Genomic DNA, 26,089 nt, shown 5'->3' with positions numbered 1-26,089 from the left:
TGCAGGTATCATTGAATGAAGAGACTCAAAAGTGACTAAATGACTATCTCTTGGCTGTCCCTGACTGTAGCAGCATAAGGTATATCTGTGGCTTTGGTTGCAGCCTGGTCATGTGCCCTCCTGCCACAGCAAACAGTAAGCTCAGTTCCATCATCCCAGCTGGCTATCAGATTTTTATTTTTATTAGGAATGAGCACCCTTCAGTAGCAGCTGAACATGTGGGCTGATTACAGCCAGAAAGAACCGCTTAGCAGCAAATGCACTGGGATGGAAATTGTGCTTGGCTTCCCCTCAGCACAATGGTGCTGAATAGCCCAGTCCAGAAGCCCCTCCCCTCTACTCCCAGGAACAGCCTCACCACCAGCTCCTCCTAGCAAGCTGAGGACATTTCTGTCCTCTTGGAAATCACAGATCCAGCAGGGGCTACACAGACGTGGTTTAGTGGCTGGCCAAGGCCAGAGTTTCTTGACATCTGCCCTCCGACCACTCCTGCCTCCACAGAGGGGCCTCTGCCAAACTCTGCAGAGCAGTATTCTGGAGCTGTGTCTTCATCTCTGAACATGGTTCAGTCCACCCCTGCTAACCTCAGGGACCTTGGTAATTCTGTCCACTTGGAACTCTGTGCCTATGGTTTGGCTTATGTCCCTCTCTCCTCACCTCTTCCTCATTTGTCAGGAAGTACAAGCAAGGCCAAGCCAACTCCCCTGCCTGTAGCCCCTGTGAGCATGGCAGAGTGGGCTCCATGGGCTCTGCCCAGAGATAGGGGATACTTTCTTCCTCACCATCCCCTCTACCATAGTGTGCCCTACTTCTTTCTACCTCATCTTGAGCACTGTGGTGGCCCAGCTTCTAATCAGATGGCTGTCTTTGTTCCTGCCTGTATAGGATGCCTCATTGCTTAGATTCCAGGCTTGTTAGCATGGCACATAGCACTGTTCCCCATCTGACCACTCTGCCTCTCTACGTGTGCCATCAGCCACCCATGGATTTTTGTGCTTATAGCCCCTGAGCATACTAGATACTCAGTGCCCAGCATGTCACAAATTCTCTTCCCATTCCTGCCCTTCTGCCTTGGCCTGTCAGCTCCTACTTAGCATCTTCCATGAGATGTTGCCCTGGTCCAGAGGGAAGGTCCTTCTTGAGTCTTCCAGAGGTCATAGCCGATGGCTTCTTTGGCTAAGAGCAAGCATCCCCTCTTGCTTTGAGGGTGCTGTCCTTGGTGCTGAGATACACATTATGGAGACAAAGCCCTAAGCACAGTACTGGGCAGAATCCTACAAGTGGGGTATCTAGGAGGAAGTGATGTTAGTCATTGCCCTACTCGTTTTGTGAAGATATTCTCCTGTTTTCAGGGGATTTGTGGTTTTGAGTTTCAGGTCTTTGGGTATCTGCCTAAGTATGCAATTTTTGGTTGATGGCACTATTGGACCCAATTTGCCACGGGGTGGGGGTGGCTTTTTGTACTGTTCTCAGCTGTGATCTGTTTTCCTCTTTTGCCATTTTTTTAATCCGGGCATTAAGGTGTTTCCTGTCATCTGTGACAAGTCTTTTTTTTCCAATTTGCTTTTACCTGTAATTTTTGTGCATTACTTTTTGACATAGAGAAGTGTTTGATTCTTACAAAGTTAAGTATATTGATATTTCTCTTTACTACTTCATTACTTTTGTGTCTCGATATTTTAACACAATCAAGCAAAAAGTAAATATAAAATTCACCTTGTTTTTAAAGCTTTGGTTTTTAATGCACTTAACTCTTTAAATTCATTCGGAATGTTAAGGATACTATATAATCTGACACAAGAGTTTTTTCTTCCTTAAATGAACTATTTTACTAGCAAGATTTATTGAATAGGGGCTAGGAAGGTGGCTCAGTGGTAGAGCGCTTGCCTTGCATGCATGAGGCCCTGAGTTCAATTCCTCGGCACCACATAAGCAAAAAAGAAAAAAGCCAGAAGTGGTGCTGTGGCTCAAGTGACAGAGTGCTAGCCTTGAGCTGAAGAGCTGAGGGACAGCGCCCAGGCCCAGAGTTCAGGCCCCACGACCAGACCCCCCCCCCAAAAAAAAAGATTTATTGAATAGTCCATGTATTGTGCACACATGCACACTTGCTTACACATGCATGCACCGGTCCTGGGGCTTGAACTCAGGGCCTGGGTTCTATCCCTGAGCATTTGTGCTCAAGGTAAGTTCACTACCACTTGAAAATAGCTCCACTTCCAGCTTTTTCTTTTTTCTTTTTTTCTTTCTTTCTTTTCTTTTCTGTTTTTTTATTTTTTTTAGTGGTTAATTAGAGATAAGATGTTCACATACTTTCCTACCTGTGCTGGCTTCAAACCACAATCCTCAGATCTCATCCTCCTGAGTAGCTGGGATTACAGGCATGAGCCACTGACACCATGCCAGTCCATGTATTTTTCATACTTTTTCGTATACAATGGGGATCTGTTTATAAAATAAAGCCTGGGGTTTACATGGACCCATTGACTCATCATCTGTCTTTCCTTACAGTTTTACACTTTCTTAATTAATCCAAAATTTGTTTGGGGTTTTTTTGGTCATTTGGGGGGTTTGTTTGTGCTAGTACCAGGGCTTACACTCAGGACCTTGCACTCTCCTTGGCTGTTTTACTCAAGGATGATTATCACTTGAGCCACAGATCCATTTCTGGCTTTTTGCTGGTTAATTTGGGATAAGAGTCTCACAGATCTTCCTGCCTGGGCTGGATTTCATCTATGATCCTTAGATCTTAGCCTCTTGAGTAGCTTAAGACTACAGGCATGAGCCACCAGCACTTGGCCAGAAATTATTATTTTTTTGTCATTAATGGGTCTGTCTCTGCTTTCTGAAGCACATTTATTATGTCAGATGTTGATCCAAGATCAACCTGGGGAGAACATTCTCTGAAGCCCGCGGCCTTTCCAAGTCTCCCTGCCCGGCATCTTTGGAGGAGAGGGCTCTCTATGCTGCATGGCTGGGTTCTTCTAATGCCTCAGGTGTCTTTTCATGCACAGCCCCTCTGCTGTCTTGCACATAGCACTCCAGGATCTTAGTTGCTCAGATATAAAAACCTCTGGTGATCAGCACTGCACAGTGTGTTCGCCATCTTTGTCCTCATCGTTATTATGGACTTAAAAGCTGATGGGCTTTCTGCTGTTTCGCTCACTACCACAGCTCAGACTTTGTTCCTGGAGCTTCTCTACATTTCAATGCTGTCTTTGAACCGTAGCTCACAGAGGTGTTTTCTAATCGCCTCAGAGTTGTTAGGGAGTGCTTTATGTTTCAGCTCTTTTTCCCCCTGGGCATCTGCATCTTGAGAGTCGCATTTCATTCCTAACATTTGCTCCTGATTTTAAATGCACCCAGGGAGACAATGCTTATCACAGGTATTTATTAAACAGGTATTTACATAGGGAAAACACTTACATTAGCAGAAATTTGGGAAATAAAGCATGTGTGTGGGGAGGAGGGGGATGCAATAAAACCTTGTGAAGAAAGAGCCCCAGAGAGCCAGGAGCTGGTGGCTCACACCTGTAATCCTAGCTAATCAGAAGGCTGAGATCTAAGGGTCATGGTTCAAAGCCAGTCTGGGCAGGAACATCATGAGACTCTTATCTCCAACTAACCACTAGAAAACTGGAAGTGGTGCTGTGGCTCAAGTGGTAGAGCGTTAGCCTTTTGGCTGAAGAGCTCAGGGACAGTGCCCAGGCCCAGAGTTCAAGCCTTATGAACAACGGAAGAAAAAAAAAAAAGGAAAGAAAGAAAGTCCCAGAGATGTTGGGCAAGGAGCTTGGAGAGGCCCTGGGCCTCAGAGACTATTCTCCCCAAGTTGGTCTTGGACCAATATCTGACCTAACCAGCATGTTTCAGAAAGCAGAGATAGACACATGCAACACAGCAAGCCATTGTGGGCAATAGAATGTTCCAAATGTAAGGAGAGGGTCTGGTGAGCTTCAGAATTCACCATGGTATGTGATTCTAAGGAGACAGACATTAAGGGAGGCAGGGTGGAGCCACCAAAGCTCAGGCTACACAGAGTTCTGTACTCCAAAATTCCTTCTGTGTACCTGTATTATACATACAGTAGATCTGAGTCTCCCCAACTTAGAACTGCATGAAGCAGGTTACATTCTCATCACAAAATGACTGTGGGACTCATGAATACTGCTCACTAAAACCCCATCTGACTTCATGCTCTTTTCCTCAAATACTGGGTATGCTCAATTCATTTTTACCATAAACCGCCTAATGTCTGCTCATGACATGCTTGCTGCCTTTCCACAAATCTAAAATGTTCTCTTTGTCATTTCAATTAAGCAAGTCACATTAACCCTGCTTTGGGAGCCATGTTTTCTGACAATTAAAGACAGAGAGACACTCAGCAGATCACACAATTTCAACACAGCTGGTAACAGCACGGGACTGGCTGAGAGCTCCTCCACACTACTGGAGCCACACATGTGCACAGGAATTATAAACTTTTGATTTTGAAATTTCTTTCCTTTTTTTGTGCCAGTCTTGGGGCTTGAACTCGGGGCCTGGCCACTGTCCCTGAGCTTTTTTGCTCAAGGCTGGCACTTTACCACTTGAGCCACAGCTCAACTTCTGGCTTTTTGCCAGTTAGTTGGAGATAAGACTCTCACAGACTTTTCTGTGAGATTCTCAGATCTCAGCCTCCAGAGCAGCTATAGGTGGGAGCCACTCATATCTAGCTGAAATTTCTTTTCAGTTTTTAAATTTCATTATTTTTTTACTGTGCTTTGTTAAGCCCACCTGTAATCCCAGCAATGCAGAAAGCATAGGTAGGAGAATTGGAGTCTAGGGCTGGCTCTGAGAAAAAGTGTACTGCCCTACCTGAAAAATAAATTTACAGAGTAAAAGAGGATGGAGACATGGTTCAACTGGTAGAGCATTTGCCTAACAAGTGTAAGGCCCTGAGTTCAAATTCCAGTACCATACCAGCAAATGTGTGTGTGTGTGTGTGTGTGTGTGTGTGTGTGTGTGTGTGTGTGTGTGTGTGTGTGTGTGTAAAGGGTCTACAATAAAATAGGTTTGCTGTATATATAAATTTAAGATATAGCATCAACAAAATAATGTTTTACTTCCCAAATGGACAATTAAGGCAAAAAGGAAGTTACCCATGCTCCGTATGGCAATGTCATAAGGACAGAGTTTCTGCCTGTGCACCTTTTCTTAGGAAAAGCTTTAAGTAGACCCAGAACTCTGGCTTTAACCACACTTAACTAAGGGCCTCATCTATTTCCTACTTTTTTCTTTTTGCTAAAGCGTTTAAAGGAAACTCTTGTTATTTCATCCCTAGCACAATTATAGACATCCTTAATATTATCTAATACTCAGAACATATTTTCCTAGCTGCCTGAAAAAGTCTTTACACATTTGAAAAGGGTTTTTTCACATTATTTTTTTTTTTTTTTTTGCAGTACTGGTGACTGAACCCAGAGCCTCGTGCATGCTAGGCAAGTGTTCTACCATTTGAGCTACCCATCCCTCCTCAGATCTTTATAAGTATATTTTATTTTGACATAGGGTCTTGCTCTGTAACCTGGGATGGCTGTAAACTCTCCATTCTCTCACCTTTACTTCCTAAGTGTCTGGGGTTACAGGTGTATACTACCATTCCTGGCCTTCCATTTGATTTTCTTAAATCAGAATCCAAACAAAGATCTACCCAGCGCATTGTTTTGTCTTTTAACATCATTCAGTAGACAGAATCTGCCACCGGCCTCATCAGTCCCTCCATCTCTCTTGCTTGGGCAGGGCCGTCGTGTTTGATGCTTGTTCTGAGCACGCTCCCATGTCTTAGATTTACATCGTGTGACTGTCACAACAATCCCTGCACCTTCTTCATTGCTTAGAAATTGGATTAGGTTCACACCCAATCATGTTGTCTTCCTGAAGAGTGTCCGTCCATTCATGCATGCGCATGCGTGCACATTGTGATCCTTAGATGCCCCTGGGTACCTCCCACTGCACAGTCGAGGCCTATGACATTCAGCCTGATCCATGAGTCTAGGCGCTGACCCTCTGTGCAGTACAGATGACATTGTTAAGGCTCAGGAGCCCTGGTTTCCTGGACTTGGAGAGAAGTGTCATGTCACCTCCCCCAAGGCCTTCCCTGCTGCACACGGCTCCAAACATCAGGGGTTCATGATGGAGATGATCCTTGCAACACTTAAAAGGAAAATTCCTAAAAAAAAAAAAAATTTCCTTCCTCAGGTACCATTAATTGAGAAAAAATGGTAATGTTCTTTTTTAAACTTGGAAAAATGTGTCTAGCACTTTTCTAAAGACTAAAAAGCACCAGCATTTGAACCAACAGAGGATGCGATTAAGTCCTTGTGGATTGAACCTGACAGCTAAGAGGGAGATGAGTGACAGCCTTTGTGTGACAGAGGTTTGTAGTAGGACGCCTACCATTCCTACCTTCTAGATCAGAGGCCCGCAAGGAGTCCTTAGTCCCTGAGGGGGAGGTGGAAGATGGGAAACTTTTATGGGATAGTTCCCTTCACCAGGCACTTCCCCTCTATTCCAGCCCATTGATAAGCATCATGTTGTACACTTCTGTGAGCACTTAGCAGCAGAATCTTTAAAGGGATTTTGCTTATTGATTGTCAGGAACAGACTTACTATTTAAATTTTAACAGTTCTCAGCAAGCTTGCAATTCTGAAGCTTGTGAAGGAACAAATCCTTCCCAAACCACTGCGTGTCTTTTTTTTTTCCTAGCAAATCAGAGTGCCTGTGAGATGGATTGAGTTCATTTGTATTAGTTTTCAGTTTAATCTCTTTTTCTGCCAGATCTTTTATCTTCTAGTTGGGAGGGAAGAGAATAAGGGTTCTGTAGATATACCCAGAGGACTGAGCAGAGCCCAAGATGTGGAAATGAATAGGCCTTCTTGTCAGATCACAGTGGGCAATGGACCCTGTGACTCGAGTTCTGGACTTTATACCTCTGTTTATGCTCTGAGTGAACAAATGATTGAGGGTTACTGGGGGCAAAGATTGGAGGGGATGCTTCAGAAAAAGTGATGACCCAGTATGGCTTTATGTTGCTATAGAGGAATACCTGAGGCTGGGAAAGGTATAAAGAGAAAAGGTTTGTTTGGCTCATGATGCCACTGGCTGGAAACTCACAGCATGAGGCGGCATCTGCCAATGCCCCTAGTTATATCCCAACGTGGCAGAGAAGTAGATGTGTGCAGAGAGGCCAGGAGAGATGGCATGCCTGCTTTGCCATGACCCGGCTCCAGGTAACAAGTCTAGTCTGGCAACAGCAACAACACTCCCATGTTTAAAAAAAAAAAAAAAAAAAAAGTAATCTAGTCAGGCACTGGTAGCTTATGCTTGTAATCCTAGCTATTCAGGAAGCTAAGATCTGAGGACTGCAGTTGGAAGTCAGCCTGTACAGGAAAATCCATGAGACTCTTATCTCCAATTAACCACCAAAAAGCCAGAAGTAGAGCTAGTGGTAGAACGCTAGCCTTGAGTACAAAAGCTCAGAGACAGCACCCTGAGTTCACAACACACACATACACGCACACACACACACACACACACACACACACACACAGAGTAAGTAATCTTTCTTAAAGGTCCTCACTGTTCTCAAAGTCACCACCACGTTTGCCCTAGGGACCCAGCCTCAACATGAGGCTCGGGGGGGATGTCATGTTCAAACCACAGCAGACGGTGCCCTGAGGCTCCTCTGAGCCTCCTTCTAATGAATCTTTTTAGTCAATGGAGTAGGACAGCTGTCCTTTTCATTTTGTTCCTTCCTGCAACAGCTGTCACTCACTCTGATGGAGCCAGTGAGGCGTCCCCTTGTGGTTGCTATGAGAACTGCAGGAAGGGAGGCATGCTGTTTATCAGTCAGGGCTCCAGGAGGAAGCAGGTGGCACACAGATGGAAACAATGAAGGACATTTTAGGAAGAGGACATTTATTTGCAGAGGTGCAGGTGGAGGGAACCCTGGTAACCCTGTCAGGTGATCTCTCAGCTGGCTGTGTCCAGGAGGCTCCAGGAGGGTCTCTCCCCCCGGGAAAGCTCAGGGGCCAAAGTAAGGAGCAGGTGGGGTGCAGGTCCACTGGAACAGAACTTCCCTGCATAAGTGTCTCCCCACAATGCCCACTTTGGGCCAGGCTTTCTAAGAGTTGCTCATAGGACACATTGCCTTATCTTATCCTTGTGTTATTCTCTTCATTTTCTCCTATTTTAATTTGATTTGTTTTGTAGTTGTAGGGTTTGAACTCAGAGTCTCACATTTGTTTACATGCACTCTGCCATTTGAGCCATGTCTCCAGCCTAGCATTTTGCTGGATATCTTGAATCTGAAGTCTCACAGACTTTTGTGCCTGTACTGGTTCAAAAACCATGATCCTCTAGATCTCAGCCTCCTGAGTAATTAGGATTACAGGCACGTGCCCTCAGTACCTGACATGTTTCCAATTTTAATTGTGGTAAAAAATACACAGAGCAAGCTTTACCAGCTCAGCTGGTTTTGAAGAGCACCTCAGCAATGCCAGGTATACTCACATTGTATGTCAACATGACCAACACCCATTTCCTGAACTCTTTCCAGCAAGACCTCCCGAGCCCAGGCAACCATGGCCCTGATTCCCCCTCCCTGAGCCTTTTCTGCTTTCTCTATGGATTTCATTGCCACCATTCCTCATGAGAGTGGAATCAAACTAGTAATATTTCTTTCTGTGACTGACCTATTTGACTCAGAATAATGACCCCTGAGTCCTTAGGGGTTCAGAATTCCTTTCTCTTTTAAAGCTGAGTAATATTCCATTGTGTGGATACCACATTTCATTTGTCCATCTATCCACTTTTGGACACTTGGGTTGCTTCCACCTTTTGGCTACTGTGATAAAGCCACTAAGAACACTGTCCACAAATATCTCTCCATACCCCTGCATTTGTTCTTCTGATATAGACTCGGAGGTAGAATGGCTGGATGATATGATGATGCTTTTTATAATTTCCAAGGAACTACCATACCATTTCCCACCATGACTGTGCCATTTTATTCTCCTCACAAACACCTGCTATGCTATTTTTTGTTTGTTGGCTACCAGCCATCCTAGTGGGTGCAAGGTACTTTGTCAGTGTGGTTGTAATGTGTTTCCCATTCTTACAGAAGTGCAAACTACCTTAAATGTCTCTAAGCAGAAGAGCTCATACTCCATGTGTTTTTCCTACCAGCTTCATTGCCTTTGGAATGACACCGTTTCTGTGGCCACTTGCCCTGGCAAGGCGAACAAAGTGATCAGCCTATAGGAAGTCTCTCCCACCTTCTGCATTGACAAGTGACTCTTGCCTTGCAAGGGAGCCTGGCCAGGTGGCCATGGGCTGTTTAATGGTGATGATGGGTGGCTGTCAGGCCACAGGAGTGGAGAAAGAATGCGCAGGCTCTGTGTAGCTAATTAGGGATGCACACATCATGTTTTTAAAGGGAACATAAAGAGACAAGGGTTCTTATCAATTGGCAGTTACTCATGTAACCAAAAATCAAGAGCCAAGAACGTAACACTACCCAGCTGGTAGTGTAGACTACATTTCCAGAAAGCCATTTTTTGGAAGCAGCTTTATTTGAAATAATTCAAAAAGATTCTTTGTAGCCCAACTGGATTATCCTTTAAGAACTGCCTAGCATGGTGTCAAGGAATCCAAGCTAGCAAATTCTGAATCAGGGAATCAACTGAGGTGGCCTTTGGGAATCTCCTTTTCCTTTTGGAGTATCTGGGGGCCACATCTGGAGGGCCTGGAAGGTGCCACAGCACTCGGTATACCCGAGGCACATGCTGTGGACCTCTCACGGTGAGTCTTCAGATTTGTGGGGGAGTGGCTGGGATTCCATGGGAGGGGTAGGCAGATCACTGGTGTGTGCAGCAGAGCCCCCAATACCACAGGGGAAATCCTGTGCCCTGTCTACTGCCCAAGTCCTGTGGAGGTGTAAGCCAGCAGGATCTGAGTACTTGTGGCCCAGCCAGCCTCTCCCTATTCCTCTCCTCTTTTCACTCCCGGCCTACCAAGAGAACCAGGCATCACTGCATTCAGACTCAGAGCTGCCAGGGACGCCCGAGCCCCTGCCAGATCCCTTCCGCTCGACAAAACACTCGGGCTGCGATGCATGTGGAAAACTGTAAAACAGCTCACAAATGTGTCGGATGCCCGCAGAACCTTCCAAAGCCTGCCTTGCAGGCAGGAGCCCATTTGGCTGACAGAGCGGTTCTCACTCACCTGCTAGAAAGCCAGGCAGGAAGGGATTTCCAAAGGAGCTGTGAATTCCACGGCATCTCCACTGGCAGAGCTGCACGGGGCTGTGGTGGTGATGGACTGCTACCCCACAGATGGGTCGCACGGTGCCCAGCCCATCTGTCTTACCACACTCATTTCCTCTTTTATTAAAATGTTAATGAATATAGTTTTTATTTATCATTCCCAGACTAGTGCAGCATCCTTTTCCAGGAGACAAATCTGCAATCTGTGTCTGACCATGTGAGCCCACACAGAACTTTTTTCCCATTTGCATATTGAACCCAGGAATAAGGAATGTTTTGGATCCTTTTTAATGGCCAGAGGCAGATTGAATTTTTTTTTAAAAAAAGAGTAAGAACCTTTTACTTATTGATGACAGCAGAGAGGTAACAGGAAACATGCTAGGTTTGCAGTGGGAAACCTGAGTTTCATACCAGGCTCACTAGTTGCTAGCCAAGTGCCAGGCTCACTAGTTGCTAGCCACATAACCGAGCCTCAGTGTATACAACTGGCAAGTGGGTATAGCCTCCCCCTCCTTTCCTAGCACTATCTTGGAAAGCAAAGGAGATGATCCCCACTCCTCACAAGGGCATGTGCTGAAGTGGGTCTCGCTGTGTTTTCTCATCTTATTAGACTCTCCGTGGAAAGTACATCTGTCAAACGTTGGCCCAGAGGAGACCAGCGTCACCGTAAGCGGCCTGACTCCCGCTCGCACCTATCAGTTCAGAGTGTGTGCAGTGAATCAAGTGGGGAAAGGCCAGTACAGCACAGAGACGAGTAGGTGAGTGCAGCCACCCTCCCTCCACCGTGGCTGGGGCCGGATGGGCACAGAGCCAAGCATACAGTTATGTTAGGTGGAAGCAAGGAATTGATGGTTCCTTTGCAATATTGGCAGAAACTTGATCAGAAATGACAGTCCCACGGAGCCATGCATAGGACTCACTGACTTTTCCTTACGTACTCAGAGTCAGGTATTTTGGATTTCTCCCCTGAGTTTCTGGCTGCGTCTACACAAACCGCTTATAGTGGGCATAGCCTGTGATAAACAGAATACTGAGAGCTGGCAGGGGTTCTGTGCTGGCTGGGCCTTCTCTCCACATGAAGGCCCTCAGGTGGAGGCCATGCACCATCTCACAGGATGTAAGTGGCCAGCAAGTATGTGGGGACTGGACCTTTCCCCCACCCTGCCTCCCTGGGAATGGATGACCATTTTGGAAGTTCCAAGCAGAAGTGACCCAGAGAAATGGCTCCAACCAATCTCTTCAGACACACCGCTCACCTCCCATGCCTCCCATGCCTCCCTTATCATTGGCCTAACTGATTTTCCAGGGTGCTGACCTCTGGTAACTGCTTCACACTTAGGGTGGTAACTGTTTCAGGCTTCCAGTCATCATCCCTGTGCCTTGCATGGTAAAGGCTGCCAACGTCCTTTGTTCCTGGCATTCATGTCTCTCCCCAACCAATCCTTTATCATTAGGTTGATGTTACCCGAAGAACCTCCAAGTGCTCCCCCAAAAAATATCGTGGCCAGTGGGCGGACCAACCAGTCCATCATGGTGCAGTGGCAGCCACCCCCGGAGACAGAGCATAATGGAGTGCTGCGTGGCTACATCCTCAGGCAAGTAGCATCTCCAGATGGTCACTAGCTAGAGCCAGGTCACTAGCTGCAGCAAGGGAGACGCAGTTCAGGGGGTGACTGTAGGGAAGGAGTGGTGGAGACTGAGGCAAACTGGAGCTCAGAGATAATGTGACACCTGCACAGACCCCTGTGCGTGGTCACCTATGAAGTCTTCACACAGACTGGTATAGGCAGCAGCATCTTTGTTAAGGTACTGTGACTTAAACTCAGGTCATTATGCTTGCTAAGTAAGCTCTTTATCATTTCAGTTACAGTCAGCCCTCCTAGCTGTAGGCCAGCCTCACACTGGATCCTCCTGCCTCTGCCTCTTGCATAGCTAATATTATAGGAATGGGCCACCATGCCCAACTTGTTCTTTAGATAGGGCACTAATTTTTTTGTCCTGGCTAGTATGTTTTTTGGTTGTTTTTTTTTTGTTTGTTTTGTATTGGTGCCCATCCTGGGGCTTGAACTCAGAGCTAGAGTGCTATCTTTGAGCTTTTGTGCTCATAGGCTAGTGCTTGACCACTTAAGCCACAGTTCCACTTTCAGCTTTTTGATGATTCATTGGAGATGAGTCTCACACACTTTCCTTCCCAGGCTGGCTTTGAACCTCAGTCCTCAAATCTCAGCCTCCTGTGGCTAGGGTTATAGACGTGAGACACTGGCGCCCACCTTGGCTAGTCTTAAACCATAATCCTCTGAAATAGCTGGGATTATAGGCATAAATCACCATTCCTGGCCCAGTAGTTCCTTTTGATAGAGGAGGGATAATGAAAGTTGTACTCAAGAGTCTTGTGCTTGCCTTTTTTACTCTATTTTCTTTTTCATTACTATCTCATATTTATGTCCTGGTCACCCTGTGATCTTCTTGTTTGTACTTCCTGACATAGCTGGAATGGCAAGTGGTATTCTACTACCACTTTTATATTGATTGAGATGAGGGCGTCTCACAAATTTTCTTGCCTAGCTTGGAATCAAAACTTTCTTGCCTAGCTGCAATCCTCCCATTCTCTGCCTCCCAAGCAGCTAGGATTTCAGATTTGAGCCACCATACATGACAGAAGTTGCATTTTGACAGGAGATGGGTGGGGGAGCATTAGGGCTACGGGAGGAAGGTACACTAGTCATTATAAAGCCTCTAATTACTTATAAGTTTTCAACAGATGCATGCATTATTGAGCATAATCACAGCCTCAGCACTAATTGGATTTAGTTATCAACCAATTTTTGCCATGCTAACACATTGCTCAATTTTGCCAGATATTCTAGCATTTCAAGAAAACGAAACCTCACCTTTCGCACTAAAACCTCACAGTTTAGGTGTTGTTAGAAACAAAACTGGGTATTTTTTGTAACTCAGGGCCAGCCAGTTCTGCACATGTGCATGCCAGATCCACTGAAGGGTGGGCCATTTTCTATCCCTACCTTACGACGGAGGATTGGATGCCAAAATAAAAGAACTTGGCCATGTCTGAGAGAGAGAGAGAAAAACTCCTTTGCCAAAGTTTTCGCTAATTTAAAAATTACACTGAATGTGATAATTGCAGTGATATGTTGACACAAATAAGAAAAGTAAAGGAAGATGAAAGGATAATTATTAAATCTCCTCTAATAGAGCGGACTGCTGCAGATGTATTGGTTAATTTTGTTTCCTTGATTGGGACAAGAACAGTATCCATTATACCCATCCTCCACACACCAACCCTAGGCTCACACAGAGCTCTGAGTTCCTGAGCAGCACGTGCTTGCTTAACAAAGTCCCAGAGCGGACACATGATTTATTTTTTTATTTTTTTTCTCCTGTACCAGTCCTAGAGCTTGAACTCAGAGCCACAGTGCTCTCCCTTAGCTTTTTGCTCAAAACTAGTCCTCTACCACTGAGGCCACAGCTCTACCTCTGACTTTTTTAGTGGCTAATTGGAGATAAGAACTTCACAGACTTTCTTGCCCAAACTGGCTTTGAACTTTGGTCCTCAGATCTCAGCTTCTTGAGTAGCTAGGGTTACAGGCCTGAGCCACCGGCTCCTGGCTTAGAAATGTAAGGAGCTGTAAAAGCGTTTTCTTTTTAAGTTTCTTTATTCTTGTATAAGAAGGATCATTCATTCCCAGCACATATGTACAGTAAGCCCATCATATTCACAAACTTATTATATGTGATTTTGACTAAGCACTGTCCCAAAAATACTGATAAATTTTTTTAAGAAATCTTTTTTTTTTTTTTTTTTTGGTCAGTTGTGGGGCCTGAACTCTGGGCCTGGGCGCTGACCCTCAGCTCTTCAGCTCAAGGCTAGCGCTCTACCACTTGAGCCACAGCACCACTTCCAGCTTTTTCTGCTTATGTGATGCTGAGGACTCAAACCCAGGGCCTCATTCATACAAAGCAAGCACTCTACCACTGAGCCATCTTCCCAGCCCAAAAAATATTGATAAATTTTTAAGAATCAAAAGATATTTCTAAAGGTTTAGAATTCCTACACAACACACAGCTCAGTTGGTGTGGGAAGTGCTCCATCAGTTCTGCACATTATCAGCAATTGTGTTTAAATTGTATGGGCTGCTGAGTGTTTTCATGCCCTGAATTTTACAGGAATCTGCCTCCCCAAAAGCCAGGTAAAGATTATGGTAATCCTCTCAACCCAAAAAGGTCATTCAGTATAGTTGATGTGATAAAGGGAGATCTTGGGATCTGTTGATCTTTAGTGAAGTTGGATGGCTTTGTGGGAAAAACGAATCCCACATCCCCAGTACAAGCCTAGAACACAGTACAGCCCTAAGCTCTAAACATCCTGGACATTTTCCTCATGGAATTTCCTTGGACCTGCATACTACAGAAACCAGGCAGACTATTGTACATAGTCATCCACATTTCAATTAAAAGTAGGGGATCTCTAGCCAAGCACCAGTAGCTCACGCCTTTAATCCTAGCCATTCAAGAGGCTGAGTTCTGAGGATGGCATTTGAAGCCAGCCCAGCCAGAAAAGACTGAGACCCTCATCTCCAATTAACTACCAAAAAAGCTGGATTAGAAGCATGGCTCAAGTGGTAGAGCACCAACCATGAGTAAAAAGAGAACAACAAAAATACAGGACCCTGTGTTCAACCCCAGTACCAAAAACATACATACTAAAGTATACACACACACACACACACACACACACACACACACACACAGAGTATGATCTATATCTGTGTAGTATCTCCCTGTCACAACCTAGTCACTGACTGATCTCTAGGTTTTCCTCAGGCTTTGTGGGTTCTCCTGTAAATATGAGCCAAATCATTGTCTGCCTGTAGTCGTTTAATACAGGCATCCCTGGGCTACAGGAACAACTAGTGTCAACACTCAGCCCTTTGTTTCTGCCCCTCATTGTACTTCCCCATTTAAAGAAAGTCAGAGAGGTTGAGAACCGTCCCTACAGGCGGGCCCAGGACTGTGTTCCCGGTCTGTGACAGTCCCCGGTTGGCTTGACCTTCTTCCCCAGTCTCTTCTGCTTCATGCCGTGGGTTTCTGCTCTTGGGCTGTGTGCTCCTGCTCAGCTTCCGCCAGCTCTTGTTCGTGCGCGTCAACTAATGGAAATAATTGGCTTGCCCCCTTGCAGCCGCTGCCTTGCCAGCACCCGGAGGAAGCTTCTCCAGGCTGCGGCTGTCAAAGCCAGCGCTGTAACAGTCTCCCACAGAACCCGGCTCGGGGCACCAGAGCTTAATAATAAAATCTCTCTGATGTTACGAGGCCACGTCGGAGACTGCGCATTTCTCTATTTGGTGGGATTACTACTGTTAAAGGATTTTCCATGATGGTGTCGGCCAAGTGGAGAGCTACAGAGGAGAGTGTCTGTGTTCTGGGGGGCTTAAATGAAGAAAGCCCTAAAAATCAGGGGGCTCTACACCCACGGCCTGTGCCTATCGAAGTTTTCAGAAATTAAAGACCCATGCCAAAATGCATTCACTTGCAAACATTCACAGATAATCCTCTGGTCTGCAAATCAGCTCTGTTTGCAAGCAAGTATCCTCCAGGGCACCGTCCACTGTGTCAGAACCCAGGCACCACACATGGAAGAACCAATGGAAATAAATCACCTTTGCAGCCCTGGCCATAACAAGTAGTTGGGATGCGTGCACAGTGATGAAATATTTATAATAATGGGCAGGGTGTTTCTCAGAGAGGAGCAGGGGGTTGTGTCCTTTAAAAACGATCTCCTGTTTATTTCTGTATAAAAAAATCACCCTGCACTGGCTGAGCAGTCTCCAGGGCAACACAGACCCCCACAAAGAGGAGGAGGCCTACCCTCAAAATTAATTGTGACCTTCCTAGACATCCGGCAAGCACTGCCAAGCGCCCCAAGCCCTGGCCAGATGGACCGACCTGCCTGTTCCAGCAGCGAGCGCAGCCCGTTCACAAGAAGCAAATTCAAGATTCGTTTTTCACTGTCGTGTAGCGTGGCTTAGGAGAACACAGCCTCACAGAGGCTCTGTGCCTCAAGACTTCATAGTAGAAGAGCAACTTTTAAAACAAAGGAGGGCCATTTTACCTTTCACATCCATTATTTCCTTCCATTCTTGCCAGCAAAATGCTCCTCTTGCAATTCCCAGGGTAGGAAAAGTGGAAACAGGGTCCAGAAGGGTGAGGCGTGTGCCTGAGACCATCCAACTCACCATGACTAACAGACAGGAACCAGGCCCACTGCCTTGAGGGTGTTTCATAGCACCTGCTAAGAATTGCACCTGTCCCTGGCTGGCAGAGCTACAGCACTAAACATTAGAGTCTGAGGCAAACTGGGGTTCAATAGCCTTCATTTCCCCCACAAAGCGCCAACCAGGTGAGCCACACTGAGGGCTGCCTGCTCTTCATAGACAAGAGACAGAGCCTATTAGTCACCTTTCCTCCTGTGACTAATACCTGAGGGGAACAAGTGAAAAGAGAAAGAATTGACTTGGGCCCAAAGTTTTCAGAGGTTTTGGTGCTCAGTCCCTTAACTGCATTGCCTTTGGGCCCATAATAAGGCAGAGCATCGTGGCAGAAGGATGATGAGAAGATGAGCTGCTCCCTTCATGGCAGCCCAGAATTGGAGGTATGAAAGGAAGAAAACAGACACGTGTTCTCAAAGTCAAGCTCTGGGGACCCACTTTTCCAGTCACCTCATACATTGAACCACTGATCAATATTCCATATTATTGGAATCCACTAATACATGAATTTGTTGATTAGATCAGAGCCACCATGATCCAGTCATCTCCCAGTGATTGAACTCACAACTTGGAAGCAAACCTTCAACACATGATCCCTGAGGGAGGGAAGCATTTCCTATCCACACCATAACACATCAGGAGGGAGGCCTGGGGGCTTCATGCGCTCAGGTGCTATCTGCTCTTGAGCATTTGTGTTTCCTACCAAACAGTCCTTGCCAAGTACAAACAGCCTGTCACAAGCCAAGAGAAAGAAGGCTCTCAGAAAACTGATCATGTGGCCCCTCTCTACTTCCTCCATTAGATTTTAGCTGTCCTTCACTTTGGAAAGTTGTCTTCCATGGCAGCATCTGCATTTCTGGGTCTGCTTTTATTTGTTTCTTTTCTAATCACAGCAGCCTTGGCAATGCCCAGGTCTCTTTGTACCTGTCTCAGCTACTTGTTTCCTGCTGTGGTGCTCTATCCTGGATGACAGGGCAGTCTCAGGGAGGGCCATAAAGCTAGTACGTTTGTTGCCACCAGTCTGGTTTGAGATCCTTCATTCCCTTCCCATTTATCACACAGAGCCACAGTTTTCTAAAGCCAAAAACTACTTCTGGGATGTTATGTGTTGGAAAGCTTCTGGGTGACAAGGACATTATTACTTGTGCCGCACACGTCCCTCATTTTACCCAGGGGGGCTGATCCAGAAAAGCTCAGTGAATTAACTGAGTTCAGTACATTAACTTCTATAAACCAAACCATGGAAAAAAACATTTGCTAATCAACATAATGTGTTAAAAAAAAATCCTTCCATAGTACAAAAAGCAATTTCCTAATTTATACATTTTGTAAGTACAGAGTTAAGTAAAGCATTTTCTTTAATAAACACAACTTTTAAATTTCTGCTTTAGAAAACGGAAGAGCTTGCTACCCCAAGCACTCACAAAAGTCCTCCCAAAAAAAGCCATTTGTCATCTTTAGCAATGGACTAACAGTTTAGAAGTGTTAACACTTTTCAAAGTCATTTATTCTGGGACTGGAATATATTTGGACAAACCTAGAATTCCTGGATGGAAGCTGAACTGAAAGACAACCCACCGGGGCCAAGAGACCACATGTTGTTCACTTTTGGATTTCTCCCTACACTGCACTCAGAAAAGGAAAGCAGTTCTCAATTCCCAGTGAAAATCATGTTTCATATTTTGAGAACTGAGTCACTGCATTTCTGGACAAAGCAATATTTAACAAGCTAGAATTCAGAGCTAATGGGTAGTACATACCTCTAATCTCAGCTACTCAGGAGGTAGAGGAAGGATTCCAGCCTTACCTTGGCCCTGGAAAACAGCATGAGGTCCTATATGAAAATAATATTAACAATAATGTCTAAAGAACTAAAGCACAGAGGGTTGGGAATATGGCTCCAGGGGTAGAGTGCCTACCTAGCAAGCACAAAGCCTTGAGTTCAATCCCTGGTGCTGCCAAATAAACAAATAGAATTGTTCTATAGCCATGATGCAACCGAAATGCTAGTTCCATTTTGCCCAGACCTCATAATCCTTGAAATTAAGAGAAATTAAGGGTGACAATGTTATCAGATATTTTGTATTCATATACTGTTTTATAGAATGGGAACTTCTTTATACAACCACTTAAAGATAATAAAAATTTTTCAAAGAAATTAAGAGAATAAGAATTTACAGTTGTTGAATTGGGAAACAGTGGTGTCTAGAGTTGATCTCTTGACTCTGCCCCTGTCCTTTACCTCCATTTCTTTCTTGCTGTGCAGAGCCTGGGTAGTCTCAGATTACATTGCTTTTTTGCTTCATGGCTTCCTTTCTGCTCCAGATACCGCCTGGCTGGTTTGCCTGGCGAACATCAACAGAAGAACATCACCAGCCCTGAGGTCAACTACTGCCTGGTGACAGACCTGATCATCTGGACCCAGTACGAAATCCAGGTGGCTGCCTACAATGGAGCTGGCCTGGGCGTCTTCAGCAGGGCTGTGGCAGAGTACACCTTACAGGGAGGTGAGCTTGCTTTCTAAGGCTTCAAGGCTGTGGGTAACTGGGTTGTTGAGGTTTTATCACAGTATGTTAGAAATGAGACCAACCAGCTAGGTGCTGTTGCTCACGTCTGTAGTTCTAGCTACCCAGGAGGCTGAGATCTGAAGATGGAGATCTGAAGCCATCCTGAGCCAATAAGTCTAGGAGACTCGTTTCTCCAGTTAGCTAAGCATAAAGCCAGAAGTGGAGCTGTGGCACAAGTGGTAGAGCACTGGCCTTGAGAGGGAAGAATTAAAAAAAAAAAAAAAACCTAAGGGAAAAGCATGAGTCTTGAGTTTAAGCCCCAGTACTAGGGCACAAAAGAAAAAGGAGGAGGAAACGAAGCAGGAAGAATCAAAAGAAGTAAAAATGGGACTGGGCATCAGCACAAAAGCCTGAAATCCTACCTACTGGAAGTAGAATTGGAAGATCATCATTTGAGACTGCCTTCCCTATCCAAAAAATATAACACATACTAAAGCAAAAAGGGGTGGCTTAAGTGGTAGAGTTCCTGCCTAGCAAGCATGAGGCCCTGACTTCAGTCTCCAATACTGCAACAAAAAGAGGAGAAAGGAATAAGAAAGAGAGAGGAGGGGATAGGGAGGAAAGGTAGAGGATGCAAACCTCTAGGGAAGAAAGCCCATCATGGATGTGATTCCATCTCTATGCCTTCCCTAACCTGAAGTGGTGCTCTATTTATAATGTCCCAGCTAGGTACTGAGGACAGGAAGTTTCTCCAATGCCCTTTGCTTGTACACAGATTCTTGACAGAGGGTCTCTGGATGTGAACTTTTCTAGATGGAGTGAGTGTTTTGCTGCCAAGCTAGCTGTGGAGTTCTGCAAGTGTCTTCTAGAGGGCAGGTACTAGGTGTTTTTAGTGATAGGGTAATGGAATTCTCAACTCTTGCTTTTTAACTTTTTCAATTACACAAGCAAACTATTTCACTTAGTAGATAAGTAAGAATATTCTTCCCCTCTACCTCACCCCCACCCTGCAAAAGACCAGACAGATGTCTTAAATGCACAGGGTAGGACTGAAGCTTCTACGGCATCTAATGCCTCCCCCATTTTGTGGAGGATTTGAGGTTTAGCCCCAGAAAGAGCTGGCCATGATGGAGGAATTCTGCACCATCTGTGTTTCATTGTTGTTCTCCAGAGCAGTGAGAAATAGAATCTCACTCGATGCACACCTCACATGTATCCTGCAAACAGCCCAATCCTTGCCCAAGGAAGTCATTTTTCCACAAAAATCTAAAATCCCTTTCCATTTGGCGATTTATGCTCTGCTCCTGATTCACAGGTGTGATTTTATTTGCTTAGGCATTTTTATTGTTACCAGGCCTTGACCTTTTTCAAATGATAAGGTTTCCAACTGCCCACTTCTGTCCCCAAATCATGCCTGAGACCTAATGTTCCTTGATATTACATGCTGTTATTATCATCCCTTATTGATTGCCTGTCTGTTGTCATCCCCAAGTCCATAAATCCTCCCTTATAAATTAAGTGCAGCCAGTTCCGCCTGTGCAGCAACCAGCAGAGATATTAGCACTCAGGACAGACATGGAAGGGCCCGTCCATCTGTAAGTAATCCTTGATTACTCAATGGAAGAGGAAAGGAGCTGGAAACCCAGACAATTAAAGCTAGCTTTAATTAGTCTATTTAACAAAACAACAATAAACTTAGAAAGACTGAAAATGACAAAGACTCCTATTACAGATCCCTTATTACTGTCACCTGGGACACTCATTTTATGGTGCATTTGAAGACAAGGGAGGGAGAGAGAAGCAGATCTGAGCCCAACTGTGAAGGCCTTCAAGGAGTCAGCATTTGGCTTTTATGCTCTTGGCATTGGAAAGATGCTGGAGGTCTAACAGCTGTGTTGGGAGATGAATCTGAAAATGGGAGGGAGCAGAGGGGACAAGGGCAGCTCCCAACACAAAAGAACATTAATTTTGCCATAAGGTCATGGCTTGGCCCTGCTCTGAGGGTTGTGAGTGAGAAGGGCTTGAAATGTGTATCTGAGTGGCACAATGCCCCCTCTCAGAGCCGTTCACATGCGCCACTTTGGCTGTCCCCAAGACAGTGCTTAGGGCAGTTGGAAAGGTAGAGCCACTTGGTGAAGTGAATTCTCAGCTGTCTGTAACCACTTCAGGACAGTGTCTGTGCTGCTGGAAACAGGCCCCAATGACAAGTCTCTTAGACAAAATGGAGGCATGTTTGTGATGTTCTCACATCAGAAAAGCAGGTCATGGGCAGCTGGGTTATAGTGGTAGATCTGAGGTCGTCAGAGCATCAGGACCCTTTGTCTTCTTGCTTTGCCATCTTTAGTACTGACTTTAGTATTTGCCATATTTAGTATGATTTCATGGTCACTATCTGGCTACCACAGTGGCCAGCTCTCACATGCACATTGTAGAAGACAAGATGAAGGAAGGCACAGAAATGTGCTTCGTGGCCACATATGCCACCTTTTAGGACCTTTCTAGTAATCTCAAGTGCCACTGACTTCCTGCTTGCAATTCATGGAATTCTGGTGTAGGAGAAGCTGGACACATGGTCCTTCAACTGGTTGTACTGCTGTCTGTTTTTATAGGAGGCGGGGGGGGGATGCTGATGGGGATAGATGCTGGTGGGGGGATGGATGGTGATAGGGAATGGATGGTGAGGGAGGATGGATGCTGGTGGGGAGAATGGATGTTGGTGGGGGTGCCTATAGTGTCTTCAAGGTGAGTCCAGCTGAAAGGTCTCACCCAGAGGCTGTTCACTTTCTAGAAAGTGCCCTGAAGCTGGCTCTGGACTGGGGACTGTCTGGGCAGTGGCTGGGCTGAGCTCTTCACAGGGAACGCAGGTAGCAGCTCTTGAACATTAGCCAAGTGCTAAGAAAACCTAGTGGCTAAGCAGGTCCTACAAGCTGTGAAGAGAACAAATAATGCCTATAGGTTAAAGGGGAAAGGATCATTTTTGAAAGTATTTGTCAGCTCTATTTCAGCAGTCATTGGCATGTCTAGAAACATAAGGAGGCCCCCAGAAAGGCAAGAGAGACTCAGGACAGAGATGGAGGTTGAGCCAGCCTGACTTTCCTTCTCCCTTTAGCAGGTAGCAAGCAAGGTGTGACCCATCTTGGCCTTAGTGGGGCTTTAAAGTGGAGCACCTGAGAAGTTGTGGGACAGCCAGGGAAGGACAAGCAGCTCACTGCCGTCTCCCAGCATGGGGCTTGCACATACAAGCCTCAAAGAGCTTACCAGTGATGCAGGACCCACCCCAGGGTGGGGCACGCATGCTCCTTCTTTAGTGCCAGCAGCACAGCACAGCAGCCACAGGAACTGTTTACTATAGTGTGTGTGTGTGTGTGTGTGTGTGTGTGTGTGAGAGAGAGAGAGAGAGAAAGAAAGAAAGAGAGAGAGAGAGAGAGAGAGAGAGAGAGAGAGAGAGAGAGAGAGAGAATCAGTGAGTCAGTACTGGGCTTTTTGCCCCAAACTGGCACTCTACTGCTAGGAGCCATAGTTCCACTTCTGAATTTTTAGTGGCTAACTGGTGATAAGAGTCTCACAGACTTTCCTGCCTGAGCTGGTTTCAAATGACAATCCTCAGATCTCAGCCCCCTGAGTAGCTAGGATTACAGATGTGAGCCACCAGTGCTAATTATCTCTCTCTCTCACACACACACACACATACACACACATATTTTTTTTGAACCTCACAAACATTTCCTCTGAGGAAACTCCTTAGAGAGGTAGCAGGTTCTTTCAACCCTGGGTGCAACAAGGCATGACACTGCACCCTAAAGTAATTGAACCTAACTCCACACTTGCCATAAGTCCCAGGGTCAGCTTAAGCAGTGTTCTATCCAGTAGTATTAGAAATTCATGGCCATCCACCTGGCTGTGGCACATAGACATTGCCTGATACAAACTTTCTAACTTCTGGGACTTTTCCTGCTCCCCATCTTACCCTCCCCCCACCCCATTATCTTGTCTACCAATCCCACCTAATCGTTTTTATGAGGGGTATCTCCCTGACCTTCTTTGCCCGGAGGCATTTTAACCAGGACATATTAACTTACAAATCGAGCAGCACAACTCTAATTCAGTTTTAGCCAAGTGATCTTTCCAAGGAGTGAGAGGAAAGGTTGGCCCTGTCACACATGGAGCCCGCCTGTCAGATTTTCATCCTGATGCCCCAGAAAGGAAATGGAAAGTAACTTACATTTTACTCAAGACTCTTACAGTGCTTCCAGAAATCGATATGCTTTGGGTTCAAGAGAGAGGAAAAAATATTTCTTTAAGTGTAGACTATAGTTCTGCAAAGTAAATACCCACTGTAATTAGAAGTGTTTCTCTTCCTGCCATGTCTACCTCAGCAATTTTCTAATCGTAGGGCAGGGAAGGGAAAGGAAGAGAAGGGAAGGGACGAGAAGGGGAAAGGGAAGGGGAGAGGAAAAAGGAAGGGGAAGAGGAGGGGGAGGGGAAGGGAAGGGGGGGGATGGGAAGGGAAAGGAAGGGACCAGAGCCATGGAAAGCCATCAGGTGTTCACATTCCACGCTGACTCTGTGTTTGGCTCACACAGTGTTATTCTGAAGCATTCTAATAACCATTAAAAAAAAGACACAGAAGAAATCCTGAGAACACAAAGTTCTCAGGTGAGCCTGACTGGGTTACTATAGCACTGGAAGAATGCAAAATGTATACAATAAGTGACCGTTATATCCTAAAACAAACCCATGCTGATGACGACATTTCTTTTCTCAATTTTTAAATTCATCTATTCAGGTACAGAAGTTGATTTCCCCCTACAAAGATTCCAAAGACAAACTATACTATAAATCATCTTTTTTTTAGTGCACCAACATTTTAACATTTCCCTGATTTTATTTTCTTTTATCATTTTTCTTTTTGTAACAGGTTATATTTCTGCTATAATGATTTATTCTGGCTTCAGAACATTGCCTTATAATGAAATGGTTCATATTTTTTAAAAGAAATGGAAAAAATAAGAAAGAAACATTTGGTTATCCACATTTCTAAAACATTAGTAAAAAGCTCCTAACTATCCAGTTGGGCTTTGAAAGGTTTTTGAAAGTAAGGATTATAAATGAACATTTGTTTGCAAGCCCCATTCTTATCTCCTCTTGGGAAATTCTAAATGTGGCATTAAATGACATTGCACAAAAAGATTTGTTTCTCAATCCCTCAGGTTCTCTAGACCTTGGGCTTTTCCTACCAAATACAGTAATGTTCCAAACTCACGTAGTCTTCCTGAAACACTGGGTAAAAGCTGGACAAAAGAGATATGGGTTGTTCCATTAGGTGTCTTAATTTGGTCTTCTAGACTTTATGGGAAAGGAAGATAGGAAGCTAGCACTTTCGGGGAAGACATTCTCTTCCAGTCTCCAGTCTGTCCATTTACCTAAGCTATTACCTTATTTCATTCACACTCCATGGTCACATGGTGCAGACAGACTGTCCCTGCATTGCAGAGGGAACTATAGGAAGCTCAGTAAGGTGACTGGCTTTTCCAAGGTCATGTCCCACTGGAAAATGCTGGGAAGAACTAGGACGGAAACCTCTGTCAGCTGGGATCTGCCATCACTGGAATTTGCTTTGCTTTGCTTTTCTGTCAAGTAAGGTGAACGTTGCTCCCAAGTTTTCACTGGGGCTTAGATACAAAATAAAAAGAAATGAGGCCATGTCTCACTATTACTCCTGGGAGAATTGGTTGTGCAATAGCTATATGTACATTGGACATTTCTGACTGCCCTGTATGAGAAGAAATCCAGTTTGCATCAAAATCCAGCCAAAGCCAGGCAATTGATGGCTCACACCTGTAATCCTAGTTGAGACCTGAGGATTGCAGTTCAAAGCCAGCCCAGGCTGAAAAGTCCATGAAATTCTTATCTCACAATCAACCACCAAAAAGCCAGAAGTAGAGCTATGACTCAAGTAGTAGAGTGCTAGCCTTGAGTAGAAAAATCCAAGTGAGCATGCAAAGCCCTAAGTTCAAGCCCTAGGACTGACATGCACCAAAAACTAAGGGCTCATGAAAAATAGCTGCCCTCTCCGTAGCTGATGTTCTTTGATATTTTTCAGCCCTTTTCCATTCTGTTTCATTCTTTAAAGAATGCTGGTGTGCCGCTGAATTGATTTCCTGATCCACTAATCATTTGCAGTCTAGAGTTTAAAGCAAACTGAATTTGAGCAATGCAAGGTATTTGATTCAACTGATCTATCATCCTTTTCAGAAAAAGCTCCCATTGGACTTGGTATTCATCAGGATCTGAGCTGTACGGCTGTCTTGTATGTCCTGCAATAATACAGATCAGGGTCTAAAGTGGGGGTGGGAGCAGGGCCCACCAGCTTAGGTGCAGAGCAGGAGATGCTGCATTGTGGCACCTGTGGCCGGCAGGTGGCCTCATGAAAGGGAAGAGGCTCTGTGACTAAGCCTAAAGTTGCCACTAAAGGACATTCTCCAAGGCCATGTGAGAAATCCACTTTCCATTAGCATGGTCATCGTATTCCTCTGGATTTGTAGGCCCGAGTTTCCATCTAGTAAGGAGCTCTTTGAGGGCAGGAGCTGTTATCTGTATTGTTGTTTCTGTATATGTATCCTTGAGTCCAAGCCAGTGCCTGACAAAGAGCATCAATGGATGCCTGATCAAGACCAGGAGGCCAGTGGAGTCTGTTTCACTGCCTGGTGCATAGCCACTGTGACCCTGTGTTCAGCCCAGTGCCTGGCTCATCTTGCTCTCTCCAGAGCTCAAGGAAGGCAACTCTGAGCACTGTCATGGACAGAGTGGGTCCTTTGTATCTATTCTCATCTTGCCTTTTCATCTCAAAGTTAGCCGCATGCAAGAACGTGAACTCAGAGCTTTTCTACCATTCCCCTCCTGGAAATGTGTGGGACTGGACCCTAGAGGCACACCAGGAAGCTGTCTGCATGGAAGTGTCACTTGGTGTGACCAGCAGTTGTGGGAATCACAGAT

At 45.3% G+C, this 26,089-nt stretch overlaps 1 protein-coding gene across 1 annotated transcript in view; it reads left to right on the top strand.

Moving 5' to 3' along the window:
• Positions 1 to 26,089, top strand: part of Sdk1 (sidekick cell adhesion molecule 1) — an 836,641-nt gene that overhangs the window by 644,170 nt on the left and 166,382 nt on the right. The window contains exons 15-17 of the mRNA XM_042686840.1: positions 10,913 to 11,060; positions 11,757 to 11,897; positions 18,912 to 19,093. Coding sequence (XP_042542774.1) covers positions 10,913 to 11,060; positions 11,757 to 11,897; positions 18,912 to 19,093 — 471 coding nt within the window. The remainder of the gene's footprint in view (positions 1 to 10,912; positions 11,061 to 11,756; positions 11,898 to 18,911; positions 19,094 to 26,089) is intronic.

The sequence above is a fragment of the Dipodomys spectabilis genome, unplaced genomic scaffold, assembly GCF_019054845.1.
Source record: "Dipodomys spectabilis isolate Male_0828 unplaced genomic scaffold, ASM1905484v1 ptg000098l, whole genome shotgun sequence".
NCBI lineage: Eukaryota > Metazoa > Chordata > Mammalia > Rodentia > Heteromyidae > Dipodomys > Dipodomys spectabilis.
The sequence above is the reverse complement of the archived record's forward strand: the minus strand, read 5'-3'. Positions and strand labels throughout refer to the sequence as shown.